Raw genomic sequence first — 19,389 nt, 5'->3', positions numbered from 1 at the left:
GTTGTAAGTTTATGGAAATTTATCTTAGTGTGTGAAACTTTTGAAGACTCTCAGGTAGAGCCCTAGGTGTTTTTTAGGGTTAACAGGAATTGTTTTGGTTAGGGTTTGGCAAATTGTGGTAATTAGCAATATCTAGCTGATGTTCACAAGAGTAGCCTCCAGAATAGCCTCTCAACTCTATATAAACTCTCTTAGCCATTGATATATTATTTTGTTATATTTCTTTGGGCAGGAAGCATTGTTGATCCCATGGTACCAGGGCCAGGCTCATCCCTGGAGTCAGGTCCCACATTGCCAGGGAGATTTTCACCCCTGAATAACATGTCCCACGTTGGGGAGAGGTAGTGCTTTCCTGTGCAGAATTGGGCTTAGAGAGAGAGAGAGAGAGAGAGGACACATCTGAGCAACAAAAGAGGTTTTCTGGAAGTAACTCTCAGGCATAACTGTACGTAGGCTTAGCTTCTCCACTGCAGAATAAGCTTCATAAGAGCAAAGGCACAAGATCAGGGGCTTTTGATTCTTTTTATATTTTGTTTAACTTTTTTTATTGTATAAGATAACATATATACAAAGCAAAGAAATAAAAAAGCAATAGTTTTCAAAGCATTCTTCAACAGGTAGTTACAGGACAGATCCCAGAGTTTGTCATGGGCTACCATACGATCCTCTCATATTTTTCCTTCTAGCTGCTCCAGAATACAGGAGGCTAGAGGGTTTAAATATTTTTTTATCACCACAATCAACTTTTTTCCTTATTTTGTGAAAAATAACTGTGCTGGTTTGAAATGATGTATATACCCTAGAAAAGCCATGTTTTAATCCTAATCCCATTTTGTAAAGGCAGCCACTTCTTCTAATCCCTATTCAGCGCTGTATGTTTGAAACTGTAATTAGATCATCTCCCTGGAAATGAGATTTAATCAAGAGTGGTTGTTAAGATAAATTAGCTGGAGCGTATCTCCATCCATTTAGGTGGGTCTTAATTAGTTTCTGAAGCCCTATAAAAGAGGAAACATTTTGGAGAATGAGAGATCTGAGAGAGAACATAGCAGAACAAAATAGCCACATGAAGCAGAGTCCACCAGCCAGCAACTTTTGGAGATGAAGAAGGAAAATGCCTCCCAGGGAGCTTCATGAAATAGGAAGCCAGGAGAAGAAGCTAGCAGATGACACCGTGTTCATCATGTGCCTTTCCAGATGAGAGAGAAACTCTGACTGTGTTCACCATGTACCTTTCCAGATGGGAGAGAGACTCTGAACTTCATCAGCCTTCTTGAATCAAGGTATCTTTCCCTGGATACCTTAGATTGGACATTTCTATAGACTTGTTTTAACTGGGACATTTTCTTGGCTTTAGAACTGTAAACTAGCAACTTATTAAATTCTCCTTTTTAAAAGCCATTCTGTTTCTGGTATATTGCATTCCAGCAGCTAGCAAACTAGAACAATAACATATGTACAAAAGGCAGTAAATTTCAAAGCACAGCACCACAACTAGTTGTAGAATGTATTTCAGAGTTTGACATGGGTTCAATTCCACAATTTTAAGTCTAAGATACTGGAGACTAAAAGAGATATCAATTTAATAATTCAGCATATTCGTTTTAAAACTCCTATCTTCTCTGTATAACTCTGCCATCACCTTTGATCTTTCTATTCTTCTCTTTAGGGGTGTTCGGGCTATGGCCATTCTAACTCTTTCATGTTGTAAGGGTCTATCACTAATTTGGGGTAGGGAGATAGAACTCTCTGATGTTCTGGAGAGGCTGGAACCTCTAGGTTTCAGAACTTATCTGATCCAGGGGCGAATTTAGAGGTTGTAGGTTTCTGGATAGTTAACACCAATGTATGGCACCCTTGTAGAATCTTATACATTGCCCTCAATATTCTTTAGGATTGGCTGGAATGGGCCTACTTGGAGTTTGGCAGGTTATGATAGGTAGCAATGTCTAACTGAAGGTTGTGTAACAGTGACCTCCAGAGTAGCTTCTTGACTCTATTTGAGCTCTCTCAGTCACCGATCCTTTATTGGTTACACTTCTTTCCCCCCTTTTGGTCAGGATGAAATTGTTGATCCCGCAGTGCCAGGGCTGGATTCATCCCTGGGAGTCATGTCCCACATTGCCAGGAGACTTTCACCCCTGGATGTCAGTCCTATATAGGGGGAAGGGCAATGATTTTCCTTGCGGAGTTGGGCTTAGAGAGTGAGGCTACATCTGAGCAACAAAAGAGGACTTCCAGAAGTAACTCTTAGGCATACTTATAGGTACACTAAGCTTCTCCGCTACCAATATAAACTTCATAAGAGTAAGCCTCAAGATCAAGGGCATGTCCTATTGATTCGGGTGTCCCTAAAGTTTGACGCAGTATCAGGGGATTTCCTGATGGCAAAGTTTAATAGTTCCATGTATTTTCTCCCATCTGTGAAGGGACATTGCCAATATTTTTGATTATCTGCTTAATATACGTTAGGATGTATCCAGGCATTACATTAGTCTAATAGGATTGAAAGACCTCTTTCTTACTCTGGGCTCCCTGTGTTTCACTTGTTCAAATGAGCTATACAAATAAGTTGAGTTAGATTATGTGCTATAGAAAATTTCAGTTCCAGACCAAATGAACCTTTCTTCCTTTGGTCTCAGAGTATGTGTGGTTCTAAAATATAGACATTTCTCACTTACCTCTGTATCCTGAATTACTTTAACCCCAACTTGATCGGCTTCGTTCTTATTTCTAAATATCAGGTTTTATCTCTAAATAAATATAGAAATATATATATATACACACTATATATATATATATATATATATATATATATATATATACAACAGCCTTTCAAAATCTAGAAATAATAATTACCATTCCGGACTAAATTTGTCTGATATAAAAGCTTATAAGCTAGGCCCTTGTCTTCTTGTAAGCATTTTCTAAATGAGACCATACCATTGTTGTTCTTTTGTTTCTAGCTTATTTTGCCTCACCAATATCGCACACATTCATTCACATTGTTGCTTGCCTCACTTCATTCCTTTTTTGTATCACATTCGTTCGTAAGTATACACCATTGTTTGACAATCTACTTCTCAGCCAGTGTATTCTTCAGCCACCTGCATTCATCAGGGATCATGTGTAGTGCCCAAAGTCCACAGTCCATGAACACTCTCTATTTTAGATAATTTCATGTTCCCAAGACAAAGAAAACCAATAAACATACCCTCGCCAATTAGAAAATCTAAACCTCCTCTTAACTCTTGTCCCTCCCTCCATTATTTACCTCTGCTGTTGCTGTGATAGTGCTGATGTTTTCTTGTTAAACATAGCCCTTAGCATTCAGTAGCAGTTTTCCCCCTGTACCCTGGAGTTCCCCAGGGTACTGTTCCCCCATCTCTAGCTTCTGTGTATCTCTAAGTCTCCAATATTCTGTATTATAAGCTTCTGATTTTACCTTCCCATTGGTCATAAAAGTGGAATCATACAGTATATGTCCTTTAGTGTCTGGTTTATTTCACTCAGCATTATGTCCTCAAGGCACATCCATCTTGTCATGTGCTTCAGGACATCATTTTGTCTTACTGCTTCATAATATTCCTTTGTATGTATATACATTTTGTTAATCCACTTGACTCTTGATGGGCATTTGGTTTGTTTCCATCTTTTGGCGATTGTGAATAATGCTGCTATGAACATTGGTGTGCAGATGTCTGTTTGTTTCAAGTCTTTCAGCTCTTGTGGGTATATACCAAGTAGTGCTGTTGCTGGGTCGTAGGGCAACTTGATATTTAGTTTGCAAAGGAACTGCCAAATTGTCTTGCATTGCTGCACTATTATACATTCCTACCAGCAGTGCATAAGTGTCCCAGTTTCTCCACATCCTCTCCAACATTTATAATATCCTGTTTGTTTAATAGCGTCATTCTTATAGATGTGAGGTAGTATCTCATTGTAGTCTTGATCTGCACCTGCTTATAGCCAATGAAAATGAGCATCTCTTCATGTGCTTTCTAGCCATCTGTACTTGCTCTTTAGAAGAAATGTCTATTCATATATTTAACCCATTTTATAATTGGGTTGTTTGTTCGTTTGTTGCTGAGGTGTATGATTTCTTTGTATATACAGGAAGTGAAACCTTTGTCTGATATGTGATTTCCAAATATTCTCCCATTGAGTCGGCTGTGTCTTCACCTTTTTGAAAAAGTCTTTCGAGGTGCAGAAGCATCTGATTTTGAGGAGTTCCTGTTGATCTATTTTTTCTTTTGTTGCTTGTGCTTTGAGTGTAAATTTTAGAAAGATGCCTCCTATTCCTAGGTCTAGAAGTTGTTTCCCTACATTTTCTTCTAGAAACTTTATGGTACTAGTTTTTATATTTAGGTGTTTCATCCACTTTGAGTTAATTTTTATATAGGGTGTAAGGTAAGGGTCTTCTTTCATTCTTTTGGGTATTGATATCCAGTTCCTCCATGCCCATTTATTGAAAAGACTGTTTTCTCCCAGTTCAGCGGATTTGGGGACCTTGTCAAAAATCAGTTGACCATGGATTTGGTGGTCTATTTCTGCACTCTCTATTCGATTCCATTGGTCAGTAGTTCTGTCTTTGCGCCAGTACCATGCTGTTTTGACCACTGTGGCTGTATAACAAGTTTTAAAATCAGGAAGTGTTAATTTTCCTGCTTTGTTCTTCTTTGCTAGGATGCTTTTAGCTGTTCAGGGTCTCTTTCCCTTCCAGATGAATTTGGCAACTAGGTTTTCTAAGTCTTCAAAATAGGTTGTTGAAGTTTTGATTGGCCCTACGTTGAATCTGTAGATCAGTTTGAGTTGAATTGACAACTTAACTATATTTAGCCTTCCTGTTCATGAACAGGGAATATCTTTCTACCTATTTATATCTTCTTGATTTCTTTTAACAATGTTATGTAGTTTTCTGTGTACAAGTCCTTTACATCCCTAGTTAACTTCATTCTTAGGTACTTGCTTCTTTTGGTTGCTATTTTAAGTAGAATTTTTTCCTTAAGTGACTCTGCAGTTAGGTCATTGCTTGTGTATAGAAATGTTACGGATTTTTGCACATTAATTTTATATCTTGCCACCTTTCTGAATTTATTAGCTCAGGTCTTTGTTGTGGATTTCTTAGGATTTTTCAAGTATCATTTAAGTCATCTGCAAATAATGAAAGTTTTACTTCCTCCTTTCCAATTTGTATGCCTTATACTTCCTTTTCCTGCCTGATTGTTCTAGCTAGACCTAGTATAATTTGAATGATAGTGGTGACAAAGGGCATCCTTGTCTCGTTCCTGTTCTTAAGGGGAAAGCTTTTAGTCTTTCTCCATTGAGTACAATGCTAGCAATCAGTTTTTCATATTTGTCCTTTATCACATTGAGGAAGTTACCTTTGATTCCTATCTTTTGAAGTGTTTTTATCAAAAAAGGATGTTGAATTTTGTTGAATGCTTTTTCAGCATCAATTGAGATGACCATGTAATTTTTCCCTTTTGATTTGTTAATGTGCTGTATTACATTAATTGATTTTCTTGTGTTGAACCATTCTTGCAATCCTAGTCTAAACCCTGCTTGGTCGTGGTGTATAATTCTTTCAATGTATTGTTGGATTCATTTTGCTAGTATTTTGCTGAGAATTTTTGCATTTATGTTCATAAGGGAAATTGGCCTGTAGTTTTCTTTTGATATAGCATCTTTATCCGGTTTTCATATTAAAATAATAATAGCTTCATCAAATAGGTTAGGTAGTGTTCCTTTTTCCTCAAATTTTTTGAAAAGTTAGAGCAGGATTGGTTTCAGTTCTTTTTGCAATGCTTGATAAATTCCCCTGTGAAGCCATCTGACCTTGGGCTTTTCTTTGTAGGAAGATGTCTCATGGCTGATTGAATCTCTTTACTTGTGATTGGCTAGTTGAGATTTTCTGTTTCTTCCTGAGTCAGTGTAGCTTGTTTGTGTGTTTCCAGGAATTTGTCCATTTCATCTGAGTTGCCTAGCTTGTTGGCATATAGTTGTTCATAGTATCCTCTTAGGATTTCTTTTATTTCTCCAGGGTCCATGGTAATGGCCCCTCTCTCATTTCTGATTTTGTTGATTTGCATCCTCTCTCTTTTTTTCTTTGTCAGTCTTGTTAGTGGCCTATCAATTTTATTGATTTTTCTCAAAGAATCAACTTTTGGTTTTATTGATTCTTTGTTATTCTTTTGTACTCTTAATTCATTTAACTCTCAATTACTCTTAATTCATTTAATCTTTGTTATTTCTCTTATTCTATTTGCTTTGAGGTTACTTTGCCATTCTTTCTCAAGTTCCTCCAGGTGAGCAGTTAAGTTCCCGATTTTTGCTCTTTCTTACCTTTTTAATATAGGCATTTAGGGCAAGAAATTTCCCTCTCAGCATTGCCTAAGCTATATCTCGTAAGTTCTGAAATGTTTTAGTCTCATTTTCATTTATCTCCAGATATCTACTGTTTTCTCTAGCAATTTCTTCTTTGACCCACTGGTTGTTTTAGAATGTGTTATTTAATCTCCATGTATTTGTGAAAGTTCAGGCTTCTATTTGGGATGGGGTATGTTAGGCTGTTTGCACCAGTTGGATGGGTCTCCAGTTCTTTGCATTTCAGTTCTTCAGGTTTTTGCAACCAGGGGAGCCTATGTGGTGTAGAAGACCCTCCCAGGTCACGTACCACCTGGAATTGCTGTCTTAGTGACTTTCAGTTATAAATGAAGTAGGCAAGAGAGAATCGCTCATGTATTTAAGTAGAATCAATAGGTATCAATTTGAGTAAATGGATTAGTCAGTTCCTTGAAGGAAAAAAATATGCGAAACAAAAAAGAATTTAAAATCCCTCTAAATATCACCGAGATATCAACAGGAAACTGTATTCATAAAAGAACTGAAAACTGTGGAAAGGGAAATTGCAAGATAAGAAAATAATTAATATAATTCCTTAAATATTCAATAAAATGACAATAGTAGAAGAAATATGGCTGAAATTTAAATAGTTTGTTTATTGAATGAACTGAGCAACTGATTGGCCTTGGAAGGCTTGCTTGATTTCTTATGCATGTAGAACTTCCAGGGAAGTTGTGGTGATAGGCTAAGTGTGCTGGGGGGAAGGGGCTAGTATTCCAACAATTCCATGTCTTTAGATCGTACTTCCAAGAGTACAAAAATTCTTTAAATCTAATAGCTTCTGCTTATCTTCCACTGAGAAATGTTTAGATTTTTCTGGTAATGCATGTAAGTTTTGAAAATTTTCGTATCAAGTGTTTCAAAATAATTCAAAACCTTTTTCTGAGGGATATACTGACTTTGCTCTTTAAGTACCATTAATTCTTCCCTAGAACTCCAATTACAACAATTAAACAAACCATTCCATCTTCACTTTTCCAAAGCTGAATTTTTGCTCTGAATACATAAACTTTGTGCTTGTTGATATATTTTTTTCACATGGTCATTGCATTTTTTGGTCAGAGTTAATTCAAGTACTATGCTTCAAGAAATCTGCAAAATAAGAATTAACTGTATAGAATAATTAAAAATTTTCCTTTTACCTTATAAATTTTCTTGTGGACTGTCAACAAAGCTTAGTAACGAAAAAGCTAATCATATTTCTTCACCTGAAGTGGAAAAGAAAGTACTACAGCACCTTAGATTTCATTCGGTTCACCATTTTAATGTGAAATTCAGAACTACTGGCAAAATTTTTATATAAAACCAATTCTCTGTGACTAAAATACATTATTTGAATATTAGGGTTTTTAGATTAAATTTAATGTAAAGCCTTAAACCCTTCCTGTTGTTACCAGAGCCGAACTTTCACTGTGTTTCCTAATACCATGTTTCAAAGTATTCATTTAGCACTTGAATATTTTTCCCAGCTGGTTTTGTTAATTCATTGCCAAGTAAATAACATCTTTCCATCAGGGATTCCATCCAGCTACTAAATAAAGACCACTACCAATGTTCCTGGATTCATATCTGCAATGAATACCTTTTGATTAAATAATCTTCTAGGTTAGTGTTGTCTCTATGTCATCTGACACATCTTCAGTGTATTTTCTATTAGAATAATTGAAAATGGCAACATTTCATTTCCTTTGCCTCACTGATCCCAAACTGTTCCACAGAGGAAGGAAAAAACAGATTCAGCAAGGCAATGAGATGTCTGGGCTTTATCTAGTAGCTGTACAACCCTTGAGCTTGTTGGGCTCAATCTGATAACACTTATAAACGTCAGAACTTTATTTCCTATTTCATGCTCAAACGTTCTAAAAAAGTTCAAATATTTTATTTAATAAAACAGATGTTTTATTAAAAAGTGCCACAATAGTTGTTCGGCAACCCCACTTCATTTGATTTAGCCTGAAGAGTAAAGAGTTAAAGGGACACCAAAATCCAATTCTGAGATAATCTTTTATTGCTTAATTTTTGATAAAATTTTTACTTTAATGCTTAACTCATGAACAACTCTTATAACATTGTTTTTAATTAAAATGGGAAGTACTAAAATATTTACTTTCATTTAGTTTAAAAATTAAAATTTGACAAGTAAACAAAATATACTTCTAGGGAACCCAAAATATTATTAAACTGATTTCCTGAAGCTATTCCCCTTAATGCATCAGCTGATATAAACTTTAAATTATTAATTATTTTTTAGGTATAAGCACTAGTCCTTTAAATTCTAAAAAGAAACATATTATGACATTTCATCAAAATCAAGTTTGACAAGAGTTCTGAAAAGATGGCGAAATAGAGTAGGTCAAGTTCATCCCTGCTTCAAGGAAAGCTAGAGAGGGAACGGGAAGGCCACTAAGAGTAAGATCTTGCAGGTACAGCTTGGGAGACTTGTAAATAGAAAAGCAGCCTCCTAATGCTTTGTAGAAGACTTAGAGTCTGCTGGTCCCCTGTCTGCAACTGTCTGAGGGTTCCTAAGAAATGATGGCTGCTGGTGGTAGAGTCATATAGGCAAAGTAAAATAATGGTTCACCTAAGGGATTCACTTCACTGGAAAAGGGACCCAATCAGACGCCCAATCAGACATCTATTTATTTATTTATTTATAGTTATATCTTTCAGTAGGCAGAGAAGAGATAACAATAAATAGATAGATAGATATAAAAACAGAAAATTTGACTAGACCACAAAGAGACTGGAATTACATTTTGTGATCTTTAAATTTTAAAAATTCAAGAGACTGAAAGAGAAGGTCACTGTTGAGAGCCAAATTAGCATTTTGGAAGTCACATAGAAAAAGTTTCTTAAGATAGTTTCATGAGATTAGTAGAGGAAATCCAGGAAGGCTAGCATGTAAATAAATGTTGTATGAGGAAACAAAAGACTAGATATGATAATAATCAAAATAATGACAGGAAATTAAATTTGTGGTATAAATGTTAAAAAGCTAAAGAATTGCTGTATTAAAATAGAGCAATACCAAGAGGAAATTAAAACTCTATAACTGAAACTGTATCAGGTAAAAACAAGTAGTTTGAAGTGGGTAGTCAAAAATGGATAGAGGAAGAGTGTCCTGGTGGGGAAAATTTACATTATTTAGTGGAAATGATAAAGCAGTAGTAGGATGGAAAACCAGTGAAATTTTAACATTAACAATGGGAAAAAGGGGAATGAATGAATGATAATTTCACCGTCAGAAAAAATGGGAAAAATGAAAGAGGAAACTACAAGAAAGTAAAATATTAATCAAAGTAAGGAAAGTACAAGTTCTTACACTAACTGAATGTGATGAATTTCCCTATTGAAAGGCAGATATGATCAGATTGGATTATTCAAGAAAAAAACCCCCAGAAAAACAACAACAAAAACAAAAATCCCAGGTGTAGATGTTAATAGATTACCAGGGGAGGAGTGGGGATAAGGAATAAGATGTTTAAAATGTACAGGGTTCCTATTTGGAACTTTGGAAAGGTTTTGGTGTTAGATGGTGGTGATGGTAGCACAACATCGTGAATGCAATTAACAGCACTGAAATGTATGTTTGAAATATGTATATATATGATTAAAAGGGGAAAATATTAGATTGCATATATATGGTAAAAGAATAAAAATGAAAATAAGCTATACTATACAGACAGTGAACTTTAATTGATAGTGTGACTATAAAAAATGTGCTATCATTAATTGTAAGAAATGTTCTGTATTAGTGCAAGGTGTTGGTGGTGGAGTGTTATATGGGAATCCTGTATTTCATGCATGATTGTTCTGTAGACCCACAACTTCTCTAATAAAGGGAAATAAAAAATATAATAAAATCATCAATTCACAAATGAGGTAAATCATTTATGAATCTAAAATTTAAAAAGACAGCTTTAAAAAAGTAGTAAATGTTGATACGTGGCAAATAGATAGGCTAGATGACTTCAGGGAAGTCCAAACCACAGAAAACCACATTGCAATATTTATTTCAAAGAGAAATTTAAGATCTTTTAATATTACAGTGTGGGGCATTATGTAATGATAAAAGATGTGATTTTAGAAAAAGACATGTCAAAGTTATTCGTACTTGACAACATAGCAGCTAAATATATATAGCAAAAAGTTCTATTTCAAAGAAAATTCTTTTATTCTAAGACTGATTTCTTTCAAGGATAATCTTTATAATATCAACAATGAAAATCTACATGTATATTAAAGAATCTCCCTATTACAAATTGTTCCCCAACTTTAATTTTCTGTATGCTTTTTATCTGTCTCAAGATCTAAGTAAATTTGACAAAAATGTTAGCTTTGTAAAGAAATTTACTTCCAAATTCTTTGCCTGGGAAGCTATAGACTTCTGTGTGCAAAAGAGAGCATTTATGTCTAAAAGTTTGACATTTCAAATTAAAGTGATTTTAGAGTTATAGACGACTGTGGGGAAGAGTTGTTGAAGTTTATTTCTTTGTGGAATTGAGAATGAATTACAAAATTCTAAGATTTTATGATTTTTATGGTTATGTATAATTTGCAGATACATCAGTTTTCTAGTATGTTTGCCAGTGATCCACCTTGAATATAGCAAAAATGTATTTTCCAATTTTATAAAATTATATTTTAAGATTAAGAACAGACTATATATATACACACAGGCACACACACATACACTTTAGGACCTACTTTTGACTTCTCATGTGAGTGGTTCAGAATTTGTGGCAAATAGAAGCATAATAGGGCCATGGGGGGTCAGCAGGCAGAATTCTCGCCTGCCATGCTGGAGACCTGGGTTCATTTCCTTGTGCCTGCCCATGTGAAAAAACAAAAACAGAACAAAAAAAACCTTATAATAACCACTAACATTTTTCAAATAATTTATAGTTAATTAAGCATATGTATTTTATATATATTGTTTTATTACATATAATGCATGTGGTAATACCAAGAGTTGAGTTATCTTATATGACAGTGAATCATCTTACTCAAAGCCAAACTTTACTCATATTCAAAGACTACAGAGCACTAAGCACAGATGGAATGTTCTTTTTCTGTGTGCGAAAACATTGGTCACAAAGAAAGTGATTTTGAAATTCCTCTGTTTTAGCTTCTGTTAATTATCCAGCTTACTTACTTGTATTACTCTTCATTTTCTGGCCATAAATTCATAAATGCGTAATTCCAGACTATTTGGAATTTCATAAGCAATCTAGATGGTTGAACTAGATCCTGCTATTTTGGTTTGCTAAATGCTGCCAGCATACAGCATACCAGAAATGAAATGACTTTTAAAGAGGGAATTTATTAAGTTACAAGTTTACAGTTCGAAGGCCATAAAAATGTCCAAACTAAGGCATACAGAAAAACATACCTTGATTCAAGAAAAGTCAGTGTCTTTCATATGGAAAGGCATGTGACAGGCATCTGCTGGTCCTTCCAACTTCTGGTGCCAGTAATTTCCTCTCTAAGTGTCTGTCGGCATTCACTTAGCTCCTCTGGGACACAACTCTGGGTTCTGGATTGCTTGGCATCTCATGGGAAGGCACATGGCGATGTCTGCTTGGCTGGACATCTTCAAATGTCTGTGTCTAGGCATCAGCTTTCTCTGTCAGTATTCCAAGCATCTCTGTCGGCTCTCAAGCAGCTGTTCTCCAAACATCTGCTTTTGAGACTTTTCCAAAATGTTTCCCCTGTTAAAGGACCCTAATAAACTAATCAAGATCTACCTTGAATGGGTGGAGTCACATCTCCATCTAATCAAAAGGCCACACCCATATTTGTGCACGCCACATCTCCATGGAAGTAATCTAATCAGGTCATACGCACAGTTGAGTGGGTCAGTCTCCATGGAAACAGTCTAGTCAAAGATTTCTAACCTATAATATTAAATCAGGATGACAGAAACATGGCTGCCTCCACAAGTTTGGATCAGGCAAAAGAACCTGGCTTTTCTCGGGTACATAACAGATTCAAACCAGCATGCCTGCTAACAACTTTTTCTGGTTAGGGACTCTGGTATTTATGAGCTAATAAATCCCATTAACAGGTTTTTACAAGTCTGCCATCTTGTTGAAGGTTATTAGCATATTTGCTAGGAACCAGTGGTTGAGGTCTTTCATTTTCCAATCTCTGTGGGGAAAGTGAGTTACTAGCCTGCTGTTAACCCTTTCCTTCCCAATGCCTAAAAGTGATGGTTTTCTATATGGGAAATTTTAAGTTTGGTAATCTTTAGCATTTTTTTTGTTATAAATTACCATTAGTCTCAGTTTTTTTGTTTATGCTTGGGAAAATGAGCAATTAAAATGCACATTTGCTGGATATTGTTAAATTTCTTCAGATTATTTAAGTATTAAAATAGGTTATCTCTAACTCATAAACAATTGCTGTGATTGTTTCACAGTAACATCATATTTCGTCATGAGACTCATTGGTGTATATTCAAAACTAGAAATTTGTGATAATAGATAAAAACTTAAGGCTATTTCAATAGGTCACATGAGGATATGGGTTGTGATGAATGCACAACCCTTCGATTATACTAAAAGCTATTGATTTACATTTGGTTGGACTGTATGGTATGTAAGTATTTCTCAATAAAACAGCTTTAAAAACTAAAAAAAAAGTTTTTTTCTCCTCTCCATGGTATTTCTGTGACCATGCTTGAAGATTAGTTTACATTGATGAGAGCTCTCAAAACCAGCAACATAATTAAAAAAAAAAAAAAACCCTTTAACTTATTCTTAGGGAAGCTTTTGCACTTACTAGGCCAAGAGTGTAATAAAACTTTCTTAATATAGCAAAGCTGTTATCTGTCTTTAAAATTCATCTTCAGGTAGACTTGTGAAAAAATATAATACCTTTGTTGAGTTTACTTAGATCTTGGGGCAAAGGATAAGTGTATAGAAAATTAAAGATGTAGAAAGATTTATAATATTTTATATACCTAATAATTTTTGTTGTTAATGAGATTAAGGTTATTCTTTAAAGAAATGAAAGTCATAGAATAATATACTTTTTAATCTGTTAGAACCTTAGAACTCAAACTTGCTCACCTTTTTTTTTAAAGCAAGAAAAACTAGATGTATAGTTATTAGATCTAGCATATTGTACTTGTTTCTTTTTCTTTTGCAGTTTCAGCTCTTATAACTCCTACTTGGGTCTAGATGTCATAAGTTACTTAAAATTTGTATGTTTGATTCTTCAATCATGTACATAGGGCATCTATGTAAGTTATCCTTCAAAGATTGTGTAGTATTTGCTTACAAAGTCATTGAGTTTTGTATTTTGCCACTAGGACATTTTAAAGATGAATGAAAAAATTTTGGAAACAACTCCCCAGCAGCGGAAACTTCCTGAATGGATGTCTGTGCAGAATAAGGGATGTGCTGTAGTAGAAAGAAAGGTATGTTTGTTGTTCATCAGTTACTCATTCAGGTTGGAAATTTCATTTTAAATTTGACTGTGCAATGAGTTAACCTTCACTTGTAAACTTCATGTCATTATTGAGGTCAGAGTTGCTGTTGTGTGAATAAACAAGAAACTAGTCATTGAATGGATGTTGACTTATATCAAAACTGTTTTGTTCTAATTCAACATAGTATATATTTTTAAGATTATCTTTGTTGGTTTAATAAGTTTTAGGGTTGCATGATAACCTGGGGTAAGTCCATTTGGGTTTCAGTTTGATCATAAGATGGAGGGGTTAGAATAAGATATCAGATCAAAGTGTGTTCCATAAGTATTGGTAGGCATGATGATTAAAAGGTATCCTTTTTATTTGTTGAATAAAGTTAAGTTTCTTTAATACAGAATATCTATAGTCATGTGTAGTGAGAATCTTCCACTTGGACAATAATTTCTAAAGTAGAATTAATTGATTGTGGAACCTTCTCTTCTCAGAGTATCTGTTTTGTTAGTCTGATGTTGGGAACTGCTGGCTGCTATAGTTGTTTTTAGCACTATGAATTCCATATTGGAATTAATTTCTCGAATCATTTAAACCTCCCTTTTTTCTTCTGGGCAACATCAGATGATTTTAATATAATGGGCTAAATGACTTACGAAGAATCACTTAAAAGTTTTAGGCCTGGATGAATTATGTAGACGACAACAATTTATGTACTTAATTAAATGAAGTACTAATATATTTGAAAATAAAACAAATCCTTCATCTATGAGAAATTGAGAGTTGACTTCTCTTTCTCAGCTATTGAATTTTTTATTTAATTTCACATATATGTGTAATTAGTGCTGTGCCTGTTTACTCTTTATTATGAAGTTTATTATATTGCCCCTAAAAATATCCTGTACATTTAAGAATGATTAATTCCATTTCATTTTTCTAGTTTTTTGTCTTCCCTTTTATGGTTTAGAAGGGATAATAATCTAACAGTATTTCTATGGAATAAATTTTAGTTGAGTTTATAAAGTGAGAATTCTTACTTTCTCTTTTTGTCCAGTGTTCGTGGTTGACCTTATTAGGTTTTTCCAATTCAAATAATAATTTAGGCTGTACATTGCTGTGGTGGATTTTTGTGGTCAAGCCAGTTTAAATCCTCATAGATTTAAGATCACCCAGCTGGTCTTCAGCATTTTAAGGCATCATTTCACCTAAAATACTAATGTAACTATCTTTATCAGCAAAATAAATGCTTTATGAAAATAGGATTAGAAGTTTGAAAATAAACTTGGGAAATAAACTATTTACAGTGGGATAATTTTATCTTTATTTGTTGCATTGTCTTTGTGGTTTCATTCCTCTGTAACATATTGATAAAACTGTAAACTCTAATTTAAATGCTTCAATGTATGTTTTAATATGAACTTTATTTATGCCTTTTCTTAATTTTGTTTAACTCAAGGCATCTATTCAGAAGAGTGTTTTTGAAGATGACCTCCCTTTTTTAGAATTCACTGGCTCCATTGTGTACAGTTATGAAGCTAGTGATTGCTCTTTCCTATCAGAAGATATCAGGTAAGAAATTGAATGTTTTAGTGTCATTTATATTTGGACCCATAAAAAAATACCAACTATTATTGTAATATTTGTAAATATACTGCATTGTACACTTGAGGTATATTCACTAGGTAACTATTTCTACATACAGAATACCAGTGCTAACTTCTAATTCTACTTCTAAAATAAAAACTTAAATAATAAATTTAGTAAATTTAATAATAATAATTTATTAAATTTAGTAAGTTAATTTAGTAAATTAAATTAAAAAAAATTTTTTTTTGAGAAAAATCTTCACATACATATTTTCTATACATGGTGCACAATCATTGGCTCACGATATCATCACATAATTGTGTATTCATCATCATCATAATTTTTAGAACATTTGTATCACTCCAGAAAAAGAAATAAAAAGAAAAAAGAAAAAAATCGCTCATACCATACACCTTACCTCTCCCTCACAGTGACCACTAGTGTTTCCATCTACCCAATTTTACTCTTTTTCCCCCCTATTCTAGTTTTCTAGCTGCTGGAATGCAGTATACCAGAAACGGAATGACTTTTAAAAAGGGGAATTTAATAAGTTGCTAGTTTACAGTTCTAAGGCTGAGAAAATGTCCCAGTTAAAACCAGTCTATAGAAGTGTCCAATCTAAAGGCATCCAGGGAAAGACACCTTCATTCAAGAAGGCTGATGATGTTTCTCTCTCAGCTGGAACGGCACGTGGTGAACATGGTGGCGTCTGCTGGCTTTCTTGTGGCTCTGCAAAAGGGACTCTCTCCAAAGTGTTTCCTCTTTTTTGCATGTATAGGCACCAGGAATCTGCATGGCAGACAAGAAAAATGTTTCCTCTTTTAAAGGATTCCAATAAGCAACTCCACCTTCAAAGGGTGGAGACACATCTCCATGGAAATCGTCTAATCAATAGTTACCCACAATTGGGTGGGTCACATCTCCATGGGAACAGTCACAATGCTCCCACCCAGCAATATTGAATGAGGATTAATGGACATGGCATTTCTGGGGTCCACCATAGATTCAAACCAGCACACCCCCTATTATTTATTTATTTATTTATTTATTTATATCCATATTTTTTACTCATGTGTCCATCCCCTGGATATAAAGAGCATCAGGCACAAGATTCTCACAGTCACATAGTCACATTGTAAACATTATATCTATGCAATTGTCTTCAAGAATCTAGGGTACTGGAACACAGCTCAGCAGTTTTAGGTACTTATCTCTAGCCACTCTAATATACCATAAACTAAAAAGGGAATCTAATACCTAAGAATAACCTCCAGGATAACTTATTGACTCTGTTTGAAATCTCTTAGCCACTGATACTTTATTATTTCTGATTTCTCTCTTCCCCTTTTTGCTCAAGAAGACTTTCTAAATCTCTTGATGCCGGGTCCTGGCTTATCCCAGGCTTTCTATCCCATGTTGCCAGGGAGATTTACACCTCTGGGTGTCATGTCCCACATAGGAGGGATGGCAGTGAGTTCACATGCTGAGTTAGCTTAGAGAGTGAGAGACCACATCTGAGCAGCAAAAGAGGTTCTCTCGGGGTGATTCTTTAGACCTAATTTTAAATAGGCTTAGCCTTTCCTTTGCAGGAATAAGTTTCATATGGGCGAATCCCAAGGTCGAGGGCTCGACCTGTTGATTTGGTTGTCTCCACTGCTTGTGAGAATATCAGAAATCCTCCAAATGGGGAAGTTGAACACCTTCCCCCTTCTCCCCATTCCCCCAAGGGGACCCCGCAAATACTTCTTTATTCACTGCCCAAATCACTCTGGGATTTATTGGGACATCACACTAACCTGGACAAATCAACAAAATCTCACTCCCTCTTCAAGATTCCATGTACTTATGTTGTTCAACTAAACTGACCATAAAAGTTGAATTAGGAAATGCACTACCCAAAATATAAATTTTGCACTAAGTAAACATCGCTTCCTTTAGTCTCACTCAGAAGTTGAGGTTTTAAAATATGGATATCATCTTTTACCCAGTCTTCTAGATACTTTAGTCCTATCCAGGCTAGCTTAGTCTGATCCCTTTTTGCACTTCCTAAATTGAATTTGTAGTGTACCTGCTTGTCATTCATAAGCGATTCTCTTATTTCAGTTAGTTTTTTGGTATCTAGTACTTTAGATGATGTATATAAAACTCATGTATTTATTTCACTAGTTTAAGAACAAAAGCATTTCAAAGTGCACCTTTTTGTATATTTTTTATTTGTTACTTTTTCTTATTGAGGTGAAATTCATGTAAAGTGTGTAATTCAGTGGCATTTAGTACAGTCACAGATTTGTGAAACCACTGCTTTTATTTAGTTCCAAAACATCTTCATCACCCCATAAGAAAACATAATATTCACTGAGCAAAAAACCACAAATCTGCTTTTTTGTCTCTATGGAATTATCTTTTCTGAATATGTCATTTAAATGGAATTATACAATATTTGACCTTTCGTGTCTGGCTTATATCATTTACCATAATGTTTTTAAGGTTTCCACATTATAACATGTATTAGTATTGTATTCCTTTTTTGTGGCTGAATGATATTACGTTGTGTGCCTATACCACAGTTTATCATTTTATCAGTTGGTTGATAATTTGGTTCATTTCCACCTTTTGGCTATTGTGAATAATGCTGCCATGACCGTTCGTGTATAGGTTTTTGTTTGAACACCAGTTTAATTTCTTTTGGGTATAAACCTAGGATTGGAATTGCTGGGTCATATGGTAATTCTGTGTTTGACTTTTTGAGGAACTGCAAAACTGTTTTCCACAGTAATTGTGCCTTTACATTCCCACCCATAATGTGCAAGTGCTCCAATTTTTCCACATCTTTGCCATCACTTTTTATTTTTCTCTTTCTTAAAATAACAGTCTTCATTGTGGGCATGAAGAGATACCTTATTGTGATTTTGATTTGCATTTCCCTAATGGCTAATGATGTTGAACATCTTTTCATGTACTTGTTGGCAATTTGTATATTTTCTTTGGAGAAATGTTTATTCAAGTCCTTTGCCCATTGTTTGAATGGATTGTTTGCCATTGTCGAGATGTAAGAATTCTTTAAATATTCTTCATACTAGACCCTTATGAGAAATATGATTTGCAGTTGTTTTCTCTCATCTTTTGTGTCTCTTCACTTTCTTAACAATGTGCTATGATACACAAAAGTTTTTTTGTTTTGATGAAGTCCAATTTATCTGTTTTCTCTTTCATTTCTCATGCTTTTAGTGTTATACTTAAGAATCCATTACCAAACTAATGACCATGAAAACTTACCTTTGTGTTTTCTTTTAAGAATTTTGTAGTTTTGGTTCTTAAATTTAGGTCACTGATAAGTTTTTTTTAATTCTTTAATTATTTTATATGATTATTGAAGTGAAACTACCATAACATAAAATTAACCATTTTGAAGTCAACAATTAAGTGGCAGTAGCAGTTAGTGTATTCCCAGTGTTATGTAGCCCCTTTCAATCATGTTCACCTTCAATGTGGCTGTATTACTTAACAGATCTACAAGTGAACTTCCTTCATTTCCATCTATTCCCTTACATAAAAGTTCAACTTTATTAGCTAACAGTTCACCCATCTCTAGCTTTGGTGCATCTCTAGGTCCTCTATATTCTGTATTATAAGCCTCTGACTTTACTGTTACCATGGTCATAAAAGTGAAGTCATACAGTATCGATCCTTTTGTGTCTGGTTAATTTCGCTCAGCATTATGTCAGGTCTCATCCATCTTGTCTTGTGGTTCAGGACATCATTTCTTCTTACTGCTTCATAATATTCCATCGTATATATATATACCATATTTTGTTAATCTGCTTGTCTGTTGGACACATAGATTGTTTCTATCTTTTGGTGATTGTGAATAATGCTGCTATGAGCATCGGTATGCAAATGTCTGTTTGTGTCACTGCTTTCAGTTCTTCTGGGTATATACCAAGTAGTGATATTGCCTTGTCATAGGGCAT

At 34.6% G+C, this 19,389-nt stretch overlaps 1 protein-coding gene across 8 annotated transcripts in view; it reads left to right on the top strand.

Moving 5' to 3' along the window:
- The window catches only part of WRN (WRN RecQ like helicase), a 163,303-nt gene that overhangs the window by 26,988 nt on the left and 116,926 nt on the right, over positions 1-19,389 (top strand). For all 8 annotated transcript variants that reach the window (XM_077144687.1, XM_077144691.1, XM_077144689.1 and 5 more), the window contains 2 exons: positions 13,721-13,828; positions 15,288-15,400. In XM_077144687.1, coding sequence (XP_077000802.1) covers positions 13,733-13,828; positions 15,288-15,400 — 209 coding nt within the window. In that variant the 5' untranslated portion in view covers positions 13,721-13,732. The remainder of the gene's footprint in view (positions 1-13,720; positions 13,829-15,287; positions 15,401-19,389) is intronic.

Source organism: Tamandua tetradactyla, chromosome 26 (genome assembly GCF_023851605.1).
Source record: "Tamandua tetradactyla isolate mTamTet1 chromosome 26, mTamTet1.pri, whole genome shotgun sequence".
NCBI classification, from domain to species: Eukaryota; Metazoa; Chordata; class Mammalia; order Pilosa; family Myrmecophagidae; genus Tamandua; species Tamandua tetradactyla.
Note: the sequence above shows the minus strand (reverse complement) of the source record. Positions and strands in the feature narration are given on the sequence as shown.